The sequence below is a fragment of the Nicotiana attenuata genome, chromosome 2, assembly GCF_001879085.1.
Source record: "Nicotiana attenuata strain UT chromosome 2, NIATTr2, whole genome shotgun sequence".
Lineage (NCBI taxonomy): Eukaryota > Viridiplantae > Streptophyta > Magnoliopsida > Solanales > Solanaceae > Nicotiana > Nicotiana attenuata.
In genome coordinates this window covers 57,070,085-57,089,794 of record NC_031990.1, presented here as the reverse complement: position 1 = coordinate 57,089,794, position 19,710 = coordinate 57,070,085, and the positions used below count along the sequence as shown (strand labels likewise).

At 36.2% G+C, this 19,710-nt stretch overlaps 1 protein-coding gene across 2 annotated transcripts; it reads left to right on the top strand.

The window, feature by feature from the left end:
* LOC109210867 (glutamyl-tRNA reductase-binding protein, chloroplastic) lies at window positions 1,125-5,822 on the top strand. Of its 2 annotated transcripts, none has more exons than XM_019374351.1 (5): window positions 1,125-1,605; window positions 1,701-1,781; window positions 2,843-2,944; window positions 3,271-3,420; window positions 5,277-5,822. In XM_019374351.1, exons 1-5 carry the CDS (start codon window positions 1,228-1,230, stop codon window positions 5,514-5,516), a joined length of 951 nt encoding a protein of 316 aa, XP_019229896.1. In that variant the 5' UTR covers window positions 1,125-1,227; the 3' UTR covers window positions 5,517-5,822. The 2 variants fall into 2 exon arrangements, with proteins under 2 accessions (XP_019229896.1, XP_019229890.1); XM_019374345.1 differs by having other exon boundaries at window positions 1,126-1,605; window positions 2,840-2,944.

The window sequence follows — 19,710 nt, the reverse complement described above, 5'->3', positions numbered from 1 at the left end:
ATTTAATATGGTTGGTGTCAAATATCAAAATGGAGTAAAAAAAATTCACTAGCTAAAGAATTTTTTATATTTTTAGATAGCCAACTAAAATAAGTTTTGAACTAAGAATAATATTTTCAATTACATTATTACAAAAATAATTATTATTGAAAAATAATGCTTTAGAAACTGAAATTTTAAGAAAGAAATATTTTTAAGAGATATCAACACACCAAAAATAAGAGTTCAAGTAGTAGTAAAAGAGTTAAGTCTTATCCAAAGAGTCATTCATTGTCTCAACATTTGATTGTTTTGCCATAAATATGAGTTATTATTTTACTTCCTGACTATTTTTAGGATAATGACACCGGCAAGAATCGTATCAAAAAAGAAAAATAGAAGAAATGGTTAATTTTTTTCATGTAGTTAATATCCAATGATTATCTATATTTACTGAGAAAGTGTAAATTTTAAGATTATTTACATACAATCCAAATAACTTAAATATTTAACATGATTAGTGTCCGCGCATCCGCGCGGATACTAATACTAGTTGACCAATAAAATTAATAAGGTCACATTTATTAGGATATAAGAGGTGTAATTGAGAACATTCTCTAGATATTGCATATACTTTTTATATCCAAATTAACTGTCTTTAGTTGATTTTAATGGTCAAAACAATGAAAATCTAATTGTCAACTATTTCTGATAAAAAATATAATATCACGTATTTTGAAGTAACAATAGTATATTTTGACCTATCTCAATAATATCAACTCTAATTATTTTCTGTAGTTTGAAAACAAATACTTAGTACTCCCTTCGGTTCACAATAAGTGTCCAATTTGCTTTTTCAATTTGGTTTAAAATAAGTGTCCAGTTATGTAATCAAGAAAGAATTCAATTTGTTTTTACAAAATAACCCCTATGTACATATCCCTAAAAAGTTTTCTTACTCCTTACATTAAATATTTAATTAGAGATAGTTTAGTCATAATAGGTATTTTTATATAGAATTTAGTATTTTCCTAATGGGCGTGCTAAAAGCAAATTTGACACTTATTGTGAACGGGAGGGATTACCTATTTTGAAATCAGTGTAGTTAATCCTACAAATATAAAAATAAAAAAGACCAGAAAAGAAAAATTCTGAACTGAATTTGCAAAAGCCGTCTTAGATAAAAGATTTGCTTCTCAGTTTTCTCAGCATTGAGTTGTGCTCCTAAAGTTACCCAATTCCTTGATAATGGCGACCCACCTTCCAACTTCATCTCTTCCCTCGACGCGTCTCTCTAAAATTGCACTACCTTTCACCAAATCCTGGAATAGAGCTCAATTCACCTTCCCCAAAAGTTCAATTGGGCCTCTTAGATGTGCAGTTTCAGTTCTATCCGAGCCAATTCAATCAGAAAAAACCAACAATGGGAAACCCTACCCAGCTGAAGTTTCGAGGACAATTATGGAATTATCTTCAGTTGGAACTTTATCCGCGCCCACCCAAGATGGTTGGCCTTTAGGCATTGGTGTCCGTTTCGCTGTTGATCCACATGGAACTCCTGTCCTCTTTTTGAATGACGCCACTTCCAAATTATCTGTCAATTGCAAGTCTACCATCCATGTTCAGGTCTGTACAGATGCATCTTAAACATTATTATGCATTTGTGTTAAAAGTTATCAACTTGATTTTTTGATGACGGAAAAATTTAAACTTGATATCAGTTAGAGCAATATGGATTGCGGACTCCACAGTGCACGGTACAAGGGACTCTTGAAAAGCCTGAAGATACCACAGCTTTGAAGGTGAAAAAAAAATGATTTTTCTATTTGTTTCTCCTCTTTACGCTGGGGATTATGTCTACAAATATCTAGAAAGTTCTTTTATGTGGTTTACTGATACTATATGCTAAAAGGTGATACTCAGAGGCGGAGCCATTATTTGAAGCTTGTGGGTTCGAGATTCTAGGCCGTTTATGTTACTGCCTTCCGTTTTTTGAAATGTATGTTACTGTGTTCTAAATTAACAATTTATATATACTCAATGAATTTTTTAAGACAAATACAGGATGTATACTAAAGTTACTGGCTTCGGCCGAACCCGCAAGTCCTATGCTAGCTCCGCCCCTGGTGATACTGGATGGAGCCTATAAAGCTATGTCACTTGTCTATCCAATCGAACTCTTATAGGAGTTTTGGAATTAGGAATTTGGGATGGATACATATACTGGCAAAAAGTGTAAACATAAACTAGGAATTAACACTGACTATTGCACTTCTTAAGATGAATTTCCAGCAAGGTTTAAGTGCACAGTATCGTTAGAGTTATATATATAATGTCTTTCAGCATCTGCTAATGTCTTTTGGTTACTAAAAGAGAGTGAAGAAAGCATGCAAGTTGATTTTTCAGCACCTGACGAGGACAAGATGGAAAATTGTCTATGCACCTCAGATGTGATGAAATGTAGGACTTTAGAGGGAAGCAATACCTAGGAATAGATTGAATATGGAGATATTCCATCTTTCATATCCATTATTGTCCGGCGATTTTTCTTTGCTTCAATGCTTTGCCAGTGTAAAAGAAGTGTTGTCATTTATAAAGGAATATACATATATCATATTCCCGCGGTTATCTGAAACATTTATCTCCAAGGATGCCATTCACTAATTTCAAATAATGTGGAGTTGATGGTAACCATGCATGACTGGATTTGTTGTACTTCACTTCTTTGTGCTTTTTTTTTCCAATTTCAATGATGTCATATGTTCTAAGTTGGTGCTTTATTTTTGATGAATTTTACCAAGTTTTGATCTTTCATGATAATCTAAACTCTCTATTGATGACTCCAAGTTTCTTGCTCTAGAAGCTTCATTCAGTTTGGAAAAAACGATTTGGACATGAAGTAGATGAAGACCACTTATTTTTGCTTTCTGTGGAACGGGTACTGCAACTTGAAGATTTTGCAGAGGTTTGTTTGTCTGTTTGCTTTGGTTTATTTCATTGATTTCCATGAACCAGTCATAGGTTTGTTTTGGCTTCTTTGGTTGAGATTACTTAACCTGATTTAATCTCCATTTGATAACATGTTTGGTTAGTATTCCTTTTTATCATTTAACAAAACAGGTTAGCTTTAGTCAATTACTATATGATAACATTTGTTTAAATAATAGGACAATTTACATCATCCACACCAAACAGCTTCTAGTTTGTTCTTTCGCCCTAAGTAGTATAGTTCATGTTGATTGCTGATTGCAGCTACCATAATGATAACATGAGATGATAAACTACTTTCAGGATGGAATTTGGGTCACTTCATCAGATTACAAGTTGGCGAACCCTGATCCTCTTCGGGACTTTGCAGGAAGAATGATTGAAGAGATAAATACTCACAATAGAGAAGACATATTACGGTTTTGCAGCATCTATGTAGACTTGGATTTCCAGGTTTGTGGGGAACATGGATTTTGACTTTCTCTCACTTCCAATTTAATTTTTCTTTTTCACTTTAGTTCCATTATAGGTCTAGGTGTGCGAACTCTTTTCTGTTTCAAGTAGTGTCCTTTGCATGAGTATAAGATAAACTAGCCAAGTTTCGGGTTAGTTAATTTTTTTTGTTCTTTTGTTCGTTTAATAATAATGGTGGTCCCCACGTATGGGATTAAGCTGGATTTGTTGTTGTTGTTAATAAATAATGGTGGTGTCCGAGCCAGCTTGCGCACCTTGACTTTTTTTAGTTTTTACCTATATCATATTCATATTCCGACTTTCATATCTTTAGATTTCTCTTTCTCTTTTTCGTCTGAAATACGATATAGAACAGTTCTAAGCCTGTTTGAGTTTTCTGTATTATTTACTTGAAAATATTTTACTTCCGACATATGCATATAAAATGACACAATTTTGGTATTTACTGTGTGGTTTTCATGTAGACAATAAGATCTGTTCAGTACTTGTGGAACATATGCATATTGATTACAGAATTCCACCCTTATCTTTTTTTAAGAGTAGAGAAGTTTATAGGCTGCAGTTGTGCTGAAAAGAATAAAAGTTGTTCGAAATATTTTACAGTTTCCTTCTTAGAGAAGTGGATAACGTTTTGCAATAACTGAAAAGGGAAAGTAGGACAACATTTTTGAGACGAAGGGAATATTAAGGAACTCTAATAGTCCAAAATAATGTTGGTATAGGGGCATATAGACCACCAATGTACTGTAGATTTAACTGAAGATAAATAAAATAAGAGTTCCAAGAGCAACATACGAAGAACTTTGCGGAGCTTAGGCTTTGGGTTATGAAATAGGATTAGCTGTAGCATTGTGATGGCCCTGGTTCGCATTAGTAGTTGCTATGTGCCCTTTTACCTGGCTCAAGAGTTGTGTTTGATTGTTATCTCGCTTTCTTTCTAGTTGATAGGTACCATTTGATCATTTTCTCCATGTCCCATTTTTACCAAATAAAAGCTCGCTAAGTTTATGTTAGTAAACTGTATTTGTAAAATAATTCTGCAAAATATAAATGAACATAAACAAAAATGAACAACAGAAACAGAATTTTAATTCGAGCCCACTGAATTCACAGTGTTTCCTTAAGGAATTTAATCCCCTTCTAGTACCGAAGGTTATGGATTATTTCCTCCCAGGATAGAACGAATTACACACTGGTGTAGTGGTACTTCAAGCCTCAGTGTTTCAGCGAACACAAAGTTCGGTAGCAAATCACACTTACTGTTGCTTCCTTTGAAGTTAAAATATGCAGAAGAAAGGAGAAGAACTCAGAAAATTCGTATGGAAATTCTGAGCAGAATAGTCTTGTATTTATAGCCAAAGTTGGGCTAAAATCTGAAGAGGTGCAACTCTTCAGAATGGCTGTTTATGCAAAACGGTCACAGCATAAATGCCATAACATAAATGGCTATTTACTCAACAATAAAGAAGAAAATTGAAGAGGGTAGTTTAATTTTTAGTTACACAACTGAAAACGGATTGGACTGAATCCGTTATTTTACTATTAACAAATAAATTTGGTCCGAAGCCGAGCCGAGCGACGACGACGGCGGCGCGAGGCTTGCCTTCTTCTCAACTCTTAAAGAGCTAGAAGAAGAGCAATTGCTTATATACCCATAAAAAACCTCTTCCTCTTCCAATATGGGACAATGTCCTGCGACATGTGCTCCAGGTCAAGGAATGTAATCTTTCCTAGTCTATTGTTTCTTATACTGGGTATGTTGTTGTTATTGTTGTTTCTTCACCATTATTTGGCTACTTATTTATTTATTTGCTTTTCTGGGGCTGGACTCGCAGGTTTCTGATGCCAAGATGCTCTGGGTTGATAGATTAGGTTTTGATGTCCGCTTCAGGTCTCCTCAAAATGATGTATTTGAAGCCCGTATCCCATTCCCCAGAGAAGTTACTGACGAAAAGGGCGCAAAATCATCTTTCAATTGTATGTCTCAACTAGCTTGGGAAGTAGAAAAGAATTTCCATGCGGCAGAGTTTGAAAAGGCAAAACAACTGAAAAAGATACAGTACACAGGACTCTGATTAATATTGGCTTCTCTACGCAATTTTTTATGCAATTATTAGCTGTAATTTCTTGATGCATCATTCTTTTTCTCGAGAGATTGCTATGTTGAATTGGACTTTGGAGGCTGATCAATGTAATTTGTCAGTAGGATATATAGTGTAAAAATTTGTGAGTGTTTGCAATTGCAGCTAGCGGGAATGTAATATGTTCATCTCTGGAGCAGCACAAGAATGTTTGTGAGCACATAAGCTGTCGGTTAATGGAGCTCTTCTAAGACTTCTTTTTTTACATGTAAGACCGTGGATCAGCATATTTTGTTGCAATGACAAAACTTGGATAGAACATAACGTAAAAACTCCAAAGCCATTGGTGTTGGCAGTGGCGGAACCACCTTAGTCTAAGAGGTGTCAATTGATATTCTTTCGCCGGAAAATAATACTGTATTCGAGTCAAAATTTTACTTTTATACATATACATTATATGTTGAATCCCCTTAATTACTTCGGATGTTATTTTGTATATATTTTGACATCCCTTAGAAAACAATCTGGCTCCGCCACTGTTAGGCAGCATATTTTGGCTGGTACTATACAATCTGGGGCTGCTATCACCAATCTCTAGATTTCTTTAAGCTGCACTTTGAGGGGGAAAAATAACAGCTTACGTATTGTTTGGATGGTTGTTTCCCGTTATATTGTATTGTATTGTATTGTTACCCCAGATACAATGTTTGTTTTGATTGTTAATATAAAACTGATTGTATCGTATTGTTAAATCCATTGTTCCGGAACAGTGAAAAACCCCATTTTATGAAACAATCAAATCGGTGTGGTGGGATTGTTCTGTATTTTTCTTTCCAATTACGTCCACACTTATTATTCTATATTTCAAGTTTACCCTTTATCCTATTATTTATATTATATTCACCAAACCAATAAGTACTTTGTCTCCATCTTCTTTCTGCCGTGCAACTACTCAACTACGTACTTCCATGGTTACTTCGTCTCTTTCCAAACAAGAGTTTTCACAGGTTAGTTTTCCATCTCTTTTCTAAAAATCTAAAATAATTTCTGTAGTGACATTTGGTTGAAAATTAGTTTTCTAAATATCTATTCAATTTTCTTCTGCTTAATCAAGATTCGTACTTTGTCTTCTCCATAACTTATTAATAATACTTTTTCTCAAACAGCACGTTAGTTTTCCATCTCTTTTCTTGTGTATTTTTTCTGGTTAGTTCATCTATGATCTTTGCAAACTATATGTTCTGGTGATATAAGTTATCAAGTTAATATCATGGTTTAAAGTGTAGCATCAAGTTATTAGTTTGATACAGTCAAAACCGACAAAAAATATAAAACATGAATTATGTGTGGCTTCTGTTGTAACAATCATCCATCTTCTTCACACTATAATGATATCTAAAGTCGGATACTGTATTAAGATTAAGAACTTGGATTAATGATTAATCATGGTATCTGTTTCTCTGGAAGTATGTCATGTCTACATGGTAGAAAACCATGAAACTTAACCCTTGCATCCCAATTACTCTGACAAACATGTATTGGCTTACACATATAAAGACCACATATTTCAAGAGCAAGATCTTTTAATCCTGGACGAGAAAACCTTCCAGGCCACTTACTCTCAGCAACATCACGTATATCAACCCTTCTATTACAAACCAAACCATACTCATTCTTTAGTTTAGTATATCTTTAGCAACCTCAACTCCCACAAATATAAAGTTAGGATTAGCCAAGAAAGTTTTACGGGTTTGTGGGATTTCGTCCAAATAAAACAACTGCACTATTAGAAACTTGTCATCAATGCAAAGTTGGAGTGTGGCTGATTTGTTGCTTGTATATGGAATAAATACAACAACAACAACATACCCAGTATTTATCCCACACCGTGGGGGTCTGGGGAGGATAGTGTGTACGCAGACCTTACCCCTACCTTGTGAGGATAGAGAGGCTGTTTCCAATAGACCCTCGGCTCAAGATAGTATGAATACCACATTAATAAAAATATAGGCAAGAAGAGACAATATCAAAAAGCCATATAAAAGCAGAATAACACAACAAGACAGTAAAGTGATCAGCAATGAAGGAAAACAATGGTTAGTCATAAAAACCTACTACCAACAGAAAATGAGACTGCGTGCCAATACTAAAGTTATGAACATTGTACACTACCTACTCTACTACTCTAATTCTCGACCTCCATACCTTCCTATCAAGAGTCATGTCCTCGGTCAACTGAAGTTGCACCATGTCTTGCCTAATCACTTCTCCCCACCTCTTCTTTGGCCTACCTCTGCCTCTCCGTAGGCCCTCCAATGTCAACCTCTCACACCTCCTCACCGGGGCGTCTGTGCTCCTCCTCCTCACATGACCAAACCACCTAAGCCGCGCTTCCTTCATCTTGTCCTCAATAGAGGCCACCCCTACCTTATCGCGAATAACCTCATTTCTGATCTTATCTAACCTGGTGTGCCCGCACATCCACCTCAGCATCCTCATCTCTGCTACCTTCATCTTTTGGACATGAGCAATCTTGACTGGCCAACACTCAGCCCCACTCAGCCCCATACAACATCGTTGGTCTGACCACCATTTTGTAGAACTTACCCTTAAGTTTCGGTGGCACCTTCTTGTCACACAAAACACCGGAAGCGAGTCTCCATTTCATCCATCCCGCCCCAATACGATGTGCGACATCTCCATCAATCTCCCCATCCCCCTGAATAATAAACTCGAGGTACTTAAAACTCCCTCTCCTAAAGATGACCTGCAAGTCTAGTCTCACCTCCCCTTCCCCTCATAAAGTCTCGCCGCTGAACTTACACTCCAAGTATTCTGTCTTGGTCTTGCTCAACTTGAAACCCTTAGATTCCAGGGTCTGCCTCCATACCTCTAATTGCGCGTTCACACCTTCTCGCGTCTCGTCAATCAATACAATATCATCTACAAATAGCATGCACCACGGCACCTCCCCTTGGATGTGGCGCGTCAGTACGACCATCACCAGAGCAAACAAAAATGGGCTTAGTGCTGACCCCTGATGCAACCCCATCATAACCGAAAAAGGGTCCGAGTCCCCCCCACCATCCTCACTCGAGTCTTTACTCCATCATGCATGTCCTTAATCAATCTAATATAGGCAACGGGAACACCTCTAGCCTCCAAACATCTCCACAAAACCTCCCTCGGAACTTTATCGTACGCCTTTTCTAAGTCGATGAACACCATATTACTATGAATTTATTTTATTTTATAACTCTTACAAATATTATGTCTGATAAAGTTTTCATTAAGTCTTATGAATATCTCTTAATTATGTAGTTGTTAATATGCCGAAAAGGCCAAAGGCATCCTCAAGCGATACAAATCTTTCAGATAACACTTCTGTTTGTATTTAGTCAAATGCTATGGATGATGCCTTAATTGATGCATTCTATCATGAGCACACACTTGGAAACAAGGTTGGTGGAACTTTTACTGCACACGCGATTGACAATATAGTGAAAGAGATGCTATCAAAATTTTCAGATAAAGTTTTTACCAAGGAGAGAGTTCACAACCGAATGAGAAATATTAAAACAATAGCAAGTGTTATGACACCTTTCAAAATGGGATGAGCGGGTTTGCATGGGATTCCAACACAAATATGTGGAATGCTGAATTAGAAGTATGGGATCAATTAATATAGGTACATTTATTTTTAGCAGTTTTGTTCTTTATTTGCATCTTATAATGTTTATCTCATTTTCTGCATTATTATATTGTACTTTTTTTTTGTGTAGGCTAAGCCTGAAGCTGCTGAATGGAGAAACAATTCGATTAGAAATTATGATAAGCTAATTGAGCTATATGGAAGGGATAGAGCTATTGGAAAGCAAGCTTAGACTGGAGCAAATATGGTAAGAAGGGGTGCTCGTAATAATTTGAGAAAATCAAGTGATAGTTCATTGACTTTGATGAGGTAGATGAACTAATTTCCATGAATGCTGCCTCTTTGGAAAATATCGAGGAGCATGGACAACATGAGCAATATCAATCAACTCAGGAAGCACGTAAATCGAGTGCATATTCAGAGGTACCGACTTCTAGCAGAAAAAAAAATCTAAACAAAATCATCTTGAAGGCATGGCTGATATGTTGAGAGTTGGGATGAATAATTTGGCTAATGCAATTAATCGCCTTTCAACTATGCCACATATTCTTGAGAGTGAGATATGGCAAATGGTACAAGTGTTGGATTTAGAGCTTAGTATGCACATGAAAGCTTATATATTTCTTTGCAAACATGCAGACTTGTGTCACACACTGATGGGGTACCCATTGGAAGACCGCAAATTTCTTTTACTGACCTTGATGTCGTCACCTGGCAATTGAGTTAGACTAACATTATTTATGCTTTAGCTATTGAGGATTTTATAGACTTTGACTAGATCGATACGAATTTTATATGTCATGTTGCTAGAAAAGTTTATTATATTATGCACTTTAAGTTGTGGATTATTTGCCACATTAATGGTCAGGAACTCAAGGTCCGTTGTCTACTTTGATGGGGCTGTGAATTTTTTGTTTGTTTGTATGAAACCGATTTGGGGCTTTCGCTATTATAGTAGGATGATGATTCCCTGTGAGGATGATGCGGAGGTCAAATGAATAAATTATTTTTATGAGTAATTCTTAATAAGCATCGTATTTAAAATAATTGAGGGTATTTTAGTAAACTTAGCAGTACAGTACAGTACAATACAGTCAAACCAAACAATAAAGATGTTATTTAACAACAACAAACGATACAGTCTATCCAAACGTTGTATCCATCAAAACGATACAATACAATACATTATAAAACGATGGGTAACAATGTTCCAAACAGAGTGTTAGTTGTACGCATGTTTATTACGTTCAGTCGGCAGGACAACGGCGTGGATTTAGGCTGGCAAAATTTTCCTTTGATCCAACGGCTGGTAGTATTGGTTGTCCATTGTGTTACCCTTTTAGAAGATAACAACAACAACAACCCAGTAAAATCCCACTCAGTGGGGTCTGGGGAGGATAAAGTGTACGCAGACCTTACTCCTATCCCGAAGGGGGTAGAGAGGCTGTTTTCGGGAGACCCTCGGCTCTGAGACAATAGATTTGTGACAACAAAATCCGAAAAAATAATATCAGCAACGTGAGAGACATCAAATAGATGGAAAGCAGTACCACAAATATTATACAAAAGTCTGAAACACAACATAAATCGACTGCCCGACTACCCCTTAACCTACAACACTAATGCTCGACTACCCCTTAATCTACAACCCTAATGCTCGACCTCCACACCTTCCTATCTAGAGCCATGTCCTCGGAAATCTGGAGCCGCACCATGTCCTGTCTGATCACCTCGACCCAATACTTCTTAAGCCGCCCTCTACCTCTTCTCGTACCTGCCAAAGCCAACCGCTCACACCTCCTAACCGGGGTATCTAGGCTTCTCCTCTGCACGTGTCCGAACCATCTAAGCCTCGCTTCCCGCATCTTGTTGTCTACCGGAGCCACGCCCACCCTCTCCCGAATATCTTCATTCCTAATTTTATCCAGCCTAGTGAGCCCACACATCCACCTCAACATCCTCATTTCTGCAACTTTCATCTTCTGGATATGTGACTTCTTGACTGGCCAACACTCAGCCCCATACAACATGGCCGGTCTAACCACCGCTCTATAGAACTTACCTTTGAGTTTCGGTGACACATTTTTGTCACACAAGATTCCAGACGCTAACCTCCATTTCATCCACCCCACTCCAATACGGTGCGTAACATCCCCGTCTATTTCCCCATCTCCCTGGATTATTGACCCTAAGTACTTAAAACGAAGAGATCTTCCTATTTGGTTGGTTAGCCTTCTTTTGACTCTTTTTATGCATTGCTTCAGTAACATTGAAAACAATTTAAACAGATAAAAAGGCTTGTTTCACATTGTCTTTTTACGTAAATATATAACGGATGACAAGTTAAAAAAAACACTATAAATTGTCTTCGTTTTGAAAAGAAGGTGAAAGAAAATGAAGAGTCGTTCTTGTCTTTTCTTATCTATTTTTCCACAAGAGTCGTTCTTGTTTTGGAAGATAAAATCGTAGACCAAGAATATGATGTCTCTGACTTTGAAAATTGTTCAAGATTATTTTATTTTGCTATTTTTCTTTATCGGATATCACCAAAGGCACGTTCAACTATTGTTTACTCCGTGAGTAGGTTAGGTCCAAGATGTATAAATATTAAAATTATGAATTTCGCAAATATAATCTTGAAATAAACTCACAGACACAGACTTTTAGAAGAGTTTGTAGATAAGGGGAATTCTGTGGATATTGCAAGGTACCGGTGTTTGACCAAAAAGTGTTAAGCTTTTTGTTAAACTAATAAGTAAGGAAATAGAGGGTGAATCATAGCTAAAAATAATAAATTCTAGATCTAAAATTGAAGGAGACTAGTGGAATGAGCCCGTATTCAAGAGCAATAAATATCAAGTATTATGTTCAATGATTGTCGATAAATGTAGTAACAAAAGCATACAATAAGTGTAGATAATGACAATAAATGTAATAAGGAGGAATTTATCGATCACCCAAATGTTAGATGACTTGGGTGATTCTTCTTCCTGACAGCAACGTGGAATAATGGAAAGTAAGGATGGATATGAAATCTTTGGATCTTGTAAACAAAGAGAGAACAAGACAAGCTTTTGTATATTCTTTATAGTCAACCCTTTACAATGTGCTCTTATCAAAAAGTGAATATCCCTTTTCTGTTCTTTATCTCTTCCTATTTATAAGAGATATCCTAAAAACCCTAAAAAGTACGACATAAAGAATATCCAATGGAATATTCCTTATCTTTATTACTAAACCTATCCTACCGTTGCTTCCTTGCTCCCTTTACTTGACCTCGGTAATAATCCCTCTTAAGACGACTCCTCGCCATTGTGCCGTGATCGGCTATGTCCTTGACCATGTTTATTTGCAATTATCGAGCCGCCCAAATTTAAACCAATACAACCGGTTAGCTCACGTTTGAAGCAGAGTTGAAGTAGGATTTGAAACCAAATAGACTTATGCAGTATGAGTTTAGTTAGAGTAGGGAACTAATACTATACGAACAACAAAGGAACTGGGCCAGGCGTAGTTTCTACTGAATTACTTAAGACATAAGCGTTTGACATTGTAACCAAATAGGATTGTACATAACATGATAAATATGGATTTCAATTTTTAACTCTGCATTGGTTTCCGTCGTCGAATAAAACAAAGATTATATACCGTAGAAGTAGGGAGAATTGTCAAAAGAGCATATACTATCTATATATTGTTATCTGTGCATTGTTAATATATATATTGCACATAATTATATGAGGTCATGGGGCGAAGAAGAAGAAGAAGAAGATGATGAAGTGCATCCAGGAATAAAAGCGCTAGTGTTCGCGTGCATGGCTGCCGGTATACTATGGACATTAGTGTTGGGAAATAGAGAGCTGCGCCCTAAAGATTTATTGAGGAAGCAGCGATACTTCAAATTAGCCACTCATGTCCTATTTACCCTCCTCTTGTTTTGCTGCGCTGTTTTTCTCATCAGCTTTACCCTCATTAGTTGTATCCATTTTTTTACGAAATACTACTCTCATTACTTCAACCAACAAACAACCCTACCTGAAGCAGCACAACCACTACTAATAAAAGAACAAGAAGATGCACAAGGGTCATCAGCAACTTTGGTTTAGCTCCCCATAGACGAATTCAAAATTTGAAGTTTACGTAGCTCGCAAAAATTAAAGGCATCGAGTTTGTGAGAGGTTATATATTTTTTGTTTTCCTTGGTAAATACTATAGTATTAACTAGTACGACAAAAAAAAGGGTAAATAACTACGAATTTAGCCAGTTGTACTTTCCGCTTATCATGTTGTACCTGGTGATTTTCCTGGCCACACTCGCTTTTTCTATAAAAAAAGAAAAAGCTTTAACAGTTTATCATTGTCATGATCTTCGCTAAAATCCATAGAGTAGTAGCTCAACGACTCATACCAGTTTCAATTGGAACAACCTTCCTTCAATTATACATGTAAAATTGGATAACCGTTTAATTAGACATGTAGGACCAGAATCAAGATTAATTAGTTATGTTCAAGACATGGATTTCACGTTTAATTGACTTCATTCTAGTCAAACCATCTAATTAGCATTCACATAAACGAACGTATTAGTGGAGGTGCATTATATTGTAAAGTTTCTTTACCCTATGTTCCAAACTCATGCATTGTGTGTCAATTTATAATGCTGAGCGTCAAATGTAGTAATTGAGAGTAAGAATTTCAATAATACTTGTTTCAATATTCTTTGTAAGTAGATACACGAATAATTAGCTTGAGTCGTACTGGTACTGTCCTAAGAAACTATTTCAGCAGTGTGAAATGTTTCTCCAAGATTAAACAAGCTTACCTCTATTTTATTTAGAGGATACAGGAATCAGAAAAATATTTATATTACAATAATCCAACAAGATTGAAAAGAGAATAGGACAAAGAAAATTTATAAGAAAAATTGAAAATAAGAGAAGCTAAGAGAAGAAGAGAAGAAGGCTAAGTAGAAAAGCACTTCTGATGGTGGATGAATTGTGCAGCCAAATGATGGCTATTTATAATTGTAATTGCATGTAACTTTGTCGTGCATGACAAGAAAGTGGCTGATTAAGTTTGCCACTTTTTACACTTCTTATGCCATTTAACATAGCCATCTAGAATGGTTAAGACACTTGTCCAAAACCTTTAAAATAGGATCATGTCATGTATTATCAAGCGGTATGACTTAAATTCTGGATTAAGGCACTTGTAGAAGAGAGGAAAATAATCTTAGTGATAGAGAAGAAGAATAATCGGAATATACACATTTTTCTAACTACAAGTACACCTTTATTTTAGTGCCTATGTTGTTGTGGCATATTGTACCTTCAACTTTATCTTTTCCACTCTTATTATAATTTTAGAAACGTGCTATGTCCTTTTATGCTAACCAAACCAAACTAATTAGAAAACTGAACACTTCACTTGTTTGTACTCCAAAAATTCCCTTAAATTATGGCAAGTCCAAAGCTAAAATCAGAATTAACGTAAAACATAAAGAGTAAGGACAAAATTTGAAATTTTCTTGGGCCCTCCATACTTGTGGGGTTTAAATTCTAAGGGATGCAAAGGCATTTTCTTTCCCACTAAGTTAAAACAATTCAACTTGTCTTGCTCATGTTAAATGATCAAAATGATTTTTCTATTTCCAGAAAATAAAGAGGTAGTTGAGATCAATTTATGATACTATACATCGAGAAAGGTGTAACCTGTTACAACAATCCAGGTCTTCTTCTCCAAATAGATTTGATTAATTAAATATTATACATCCTGAGAATAGCATAACAAATTCCTAGAATGGAAAAAATCCAAAATCCAAAATGCAAGAATGGTTAGTTAATACTCCCTTCGATTCACAATAAGTGACCAATTTGCTTTTGGCACACCCATTAAGAAAATACTAAATTCTATACAAAAATACCTAGTATGACTAAACTACCCTTAATTAAATATTTAATGTGAGGAGTAAGAAAACTTTTTAGGGATATGTATATAAGGGTAATTTTGTAAAAACAAATTGAATTCTTTCTTGATTATATAAATGGACACTTATTTTGAACCAAAATCAAAAAGCAAATTGGTCACTTATTGTGAACCGCAGAGAGTAGTTACACATCTTCGATGAAAACTTATATCGAGTATATAAATTGAATATTATTATTACCTTTCTATATGTATACTCCCTGCGTCTCAAAATTATTTATTGTGTTTCTTTTTTTACACGCCCCTTAAGGAGAGGTTTTGGACTATTTTATCCTTATTTATGTCTTAAGATAGAATCTCTCTTCATTAAATATTTACTTTATTTATGTGTTATCTTTATCTTCAAGAACAATTACTATTAGGGTAAATGGACAAAAATAATTAATTGTGTCTTGAACTTCTAAAATGATAAATAATTTGAGACAACTATTTTTGAAAATCACGATAATCCCTCCATTCACTTTTACTTGGCAGGTATACTAAAAATAGATTTTTATTTTTACTTGTCACTTTACGCATATCAAGAGAAGACCATTTTTTTCTTCCTGTTTTACCCTTAATTCATTAACCAACACTTCTTGAATAATTAATGGTCAATTGTAGCTTTCTAATGCTCAATATTGGAATTCACAGAGAACTCTTCATTATCCCCTTTGTTAAACACAAAAGTCCACTAAACTCATCTTTTATTCTCTTTTTCTTTAGAGTATTTTTTCTTCAGATTTTTTTAATACTCTCTAGTTAGTCCAAAAAGTCCGTGCACATCTCCTTTTACAATGAGATTTGATGATTATGTCTTGGATCCATTGTTGTTTGAACTCTCATTATAGTGAAGCATGTTTTATAGAGTAATAATTTGGTGGGAAAATTTTAATTTCATATACTCCAAAAAATTAAAATAATATTTTTGTTGGTGAAATAGAAGATTTTGTTTATCACCTGACCAACACTTACAAATTAGATTTACATATGCATCAGATAGTCATCCTCTCTGATGATATGTTGATATTTCCTATTTTCTTACTTTCTATCCTCGTATATAAAATTCCCTCCTATACATTCTTAGCTATACAGTGCTCTCCAACCTCTGCCCCTAGTTGAGTGTCTTCTTCCCAGTACTTCATAAGCTTTGTGCTTCAAATTCTGCTTTATCTGACTGCATAGGTACCCAGGGCTTAGGACCTTTTGGTCCCAGAGTGCTGCATTTCTTGCTTTCCATATGTAGTACATTATATCTGCTAATGTTGCTAGCACAAATCCCCTGCACATTCTCCCTTTAACTTGCCTTGCCTTATCATCCTTTTGTCTAGACCTCGAAATTCTGTGTTAGTTCTACCAATGTTCAGCCATTTCATGATACCTCCCAAGCAATTTTTCGATAGTTGACATTTAAAAATTAGATGTTCAATTGTCTCCTCTTCATTACCACATATCACATATAACTTATCTTGGCTAATTCCCATATGCTTCAGTCTATCCTTTGTCAAAAGTCGTTTGTGTGAAGCTAGCTAGCAGATGAAGCTGTGCTTAGGCATGTTCATTCCACTCCATACCCACCATCTCCAACGACAATCCTCCATAGCCTCTTTCTTCCAGCTATAGCCACTATTTAGTGTATATTCCCCAGTAGCAGTTAGCCAGTGGTTGTGTATATAACCAGCTGCAAATTTATCTCTAATTGTGCATGTTTTCCTCCAATGCCAGCAGCAATCTTGAGGAGGTTTGTACTGCCACCATGCACTCCCCTTTATGTGTATGTGATCCACCCATCGTACTCATAAGTTGTCTGTTTTTTGCTACTATGTTCTATACATGCTTTGCTAGTGCTGTTTCCTTCCATAATATCATGTATTCCCAGTCTACCCTGCTTCTTTGTTCTACACACTAAATCCCATGCAACTAGTGGGGGTTTGTTTGTGTGAGCCTTCCCATCCCATAAAAAATTCTTACATATTACTATGATGCTCTTAATTACTTTCTTTGGCAACAAAAAAATGGTCGACCAGTAAGAGTGTATGTGTAGTAATACAGCATTTACCAACAACACTCTACCTTTATATGATAGATTCCTTAACCCCTAGAATTTTACCTACATAGTCAGCTTATCCACCAATATTTCACAGTTCATTGCTGATAGCTTCCTTGGTAAGATGGGCACCCCAAGATATCTGAATGGTAGTGCCCCCCTCTTGTACTCTGTCATCTTACACAAGTCATTCAAGCATTATTCATCCATGTTGGCACCGAAGATATTTAATTTAGCAGCATTTGTGGTGAGGCCAGATGCATTAGAGAAACTTTGCAATCCTCTTAGCATCAATACACAGCTTGAAAATCTCCTTTGAAAAACATCAGTACATCATCTGCAAAGTAGAGATGATTCAGTTTCAACCCCTTGCACTTGGTATGGTAAGCAAACCCTTCTTATTCAACCACCAGCCCCACTATTCTTGTAAAGTACTCCATGCATATTATAAACAATAATGGGGATATTGGGTCCCCTTGTCTTAGTCCTCGCTTTCCTCTAATGTTTCCATATATGCCACCATTGATAGCAATTGTATATTGTGTAGTTGTAATGCATGTCATTATCCATAGAATGAATTTGCAAGGAAAGTTCAGTGCATGCAGCATTTCTTCTACAAAACTCCATTCCATCGAGTCATAGGCTTTCTTGAGGTCAATTTTTATAAGGCAGCTTTTTGTAGTTTTCTTTCTGTTGTAAATTCGTACTAAGTCCTGACAAATTAAGGTATTTTGAGCAATAGAACTTCCTTCTACAAAAGCACTTTGATTTGCTGAATTATTTCAGGCAGCACTTTCCTTAATCTTTGGCATAACATCTTTGATATATCCTTATAGACAGTATTGCAGCAAGCTATAGGCCTGTAATCACCTACAGAGTCTACATGTGTACCTTTTGGAATAAGGGTGATTACTATATTATTCAGCACATGTAGTCGCTTCCAATATTGAAAAACTCCAACACCCACGCAGTTAGGTCCTTCCCTATTATTCTCCAATTGTCTTTGAAGAATTGGATCCCATAGCTATCCTGGCCAGGGCTTTTATCCCCTGCAATTGCTCATAAGGCCTGTTTCACTTCCTTCTCTGAGTATGCAACATCCAGTATTTTCCTGCTCTCATTAGTCACCACATGTCTCCTTTTTACTAGACTACTACAAGCATGATCTCTGCCCCCTCTGGTTGTAACCAATGAAGTAGTGTAGTAACCAGTGAGTGCTTTTGCAACCCTCTCCACCTCTGTTATGCTATCCCCATTTATATCCCTTACTGAAAAAATCTTGTTTGTGTTCCTCTTGGCCTTCATAAAACAACGAAAGAACCTGGTATTTTGGTCACCTCGTATTGCCCATTGCATTTTACCTTTTTGCCTGAGAAATTGACTTCTAGCTTCTTCCCAGTTACTACACTCCTATGCTAATTTTCTCTCTTGTTTATGCAGTTCATAATCCGGTGGGTTTGCCTGCATTCTAGCTTGGCATGCTAGAAGTTCCTCTTTTGCCTGGTCTGCTTTCTTCTCCACCTCACTGAACTTGCTCTTGTTAATATTCATTAAAACTCTTTTCAACCTATTCAATTTTTCCACTAGTTGATACTGCTTAGTCCCTTTAATCTCCAGCTGCCAGCTTTCCTCCACTTTTGTCATGAAGTATGGCGCCAAACTTCACATATTAAAGTACTTGAATTGTTTCTTCATTATGTTTCCTCCTCATTCCCAACTAATAATAACAGGGCTGTGATCATATAATCCTTCCTCCATGTAATGAACTGTGGAAGCAGGAAGTTGAGACAGCCATTCACTATTTATTAATACCCTATCTATCTTGCTCATGACTTTGTCCTCCCCTTCTTGTTTATTATTCCAAGTGAAATAGGACCCGGTGGATTTTACGTCGTGCAGGTCACAAGCCTCTACACAATTCCTAAACTCCTTTATTTTTGCCACAGCGACTGCATTCCAATCCTCTTCTCTCTATATAAGACACAATTGAAATCCTCCATTACTCCCCATGGTCCATGTATCTGATTATACAATCTACTTATATCCTCCCATAATTCTCTCCTAAGAGCTTGATCATTGAAACCATAGAAAATTATAATATATATCTGCTCTCCAGTACCTCTGTGCTTTACTTCATAGTGCATAATTATGCAGTAATTTTGAGCAGATCAACCTCATATATCTGAGTTTCCATAGCAACCATATACGACCTCCCGGATATTTTAGCAAATTTGTGCTAAAAGGCCAACCATTACAAAGATTAAGAGATGCTTGTTGTGTATTTGCCCTCTTAATCTTTGTTTTCAGGAGCCCAAATAACCCAACCTTTACATTATGCAGAAATTGATTTACTTCTTTCTGCTTTTGTTGGCCCAAGAACAGGTGAAGTTGTGAAGAATGACAAATGAACTAAGTCATGGACCAGGTCCATCTTGTGAAGCACAGTCATGATCAACCTATACATGTGAGAGGCACGTGAAGTTAGATAAGTCCTACTGATAAAGCAGCAATATCTCCTGATCTGA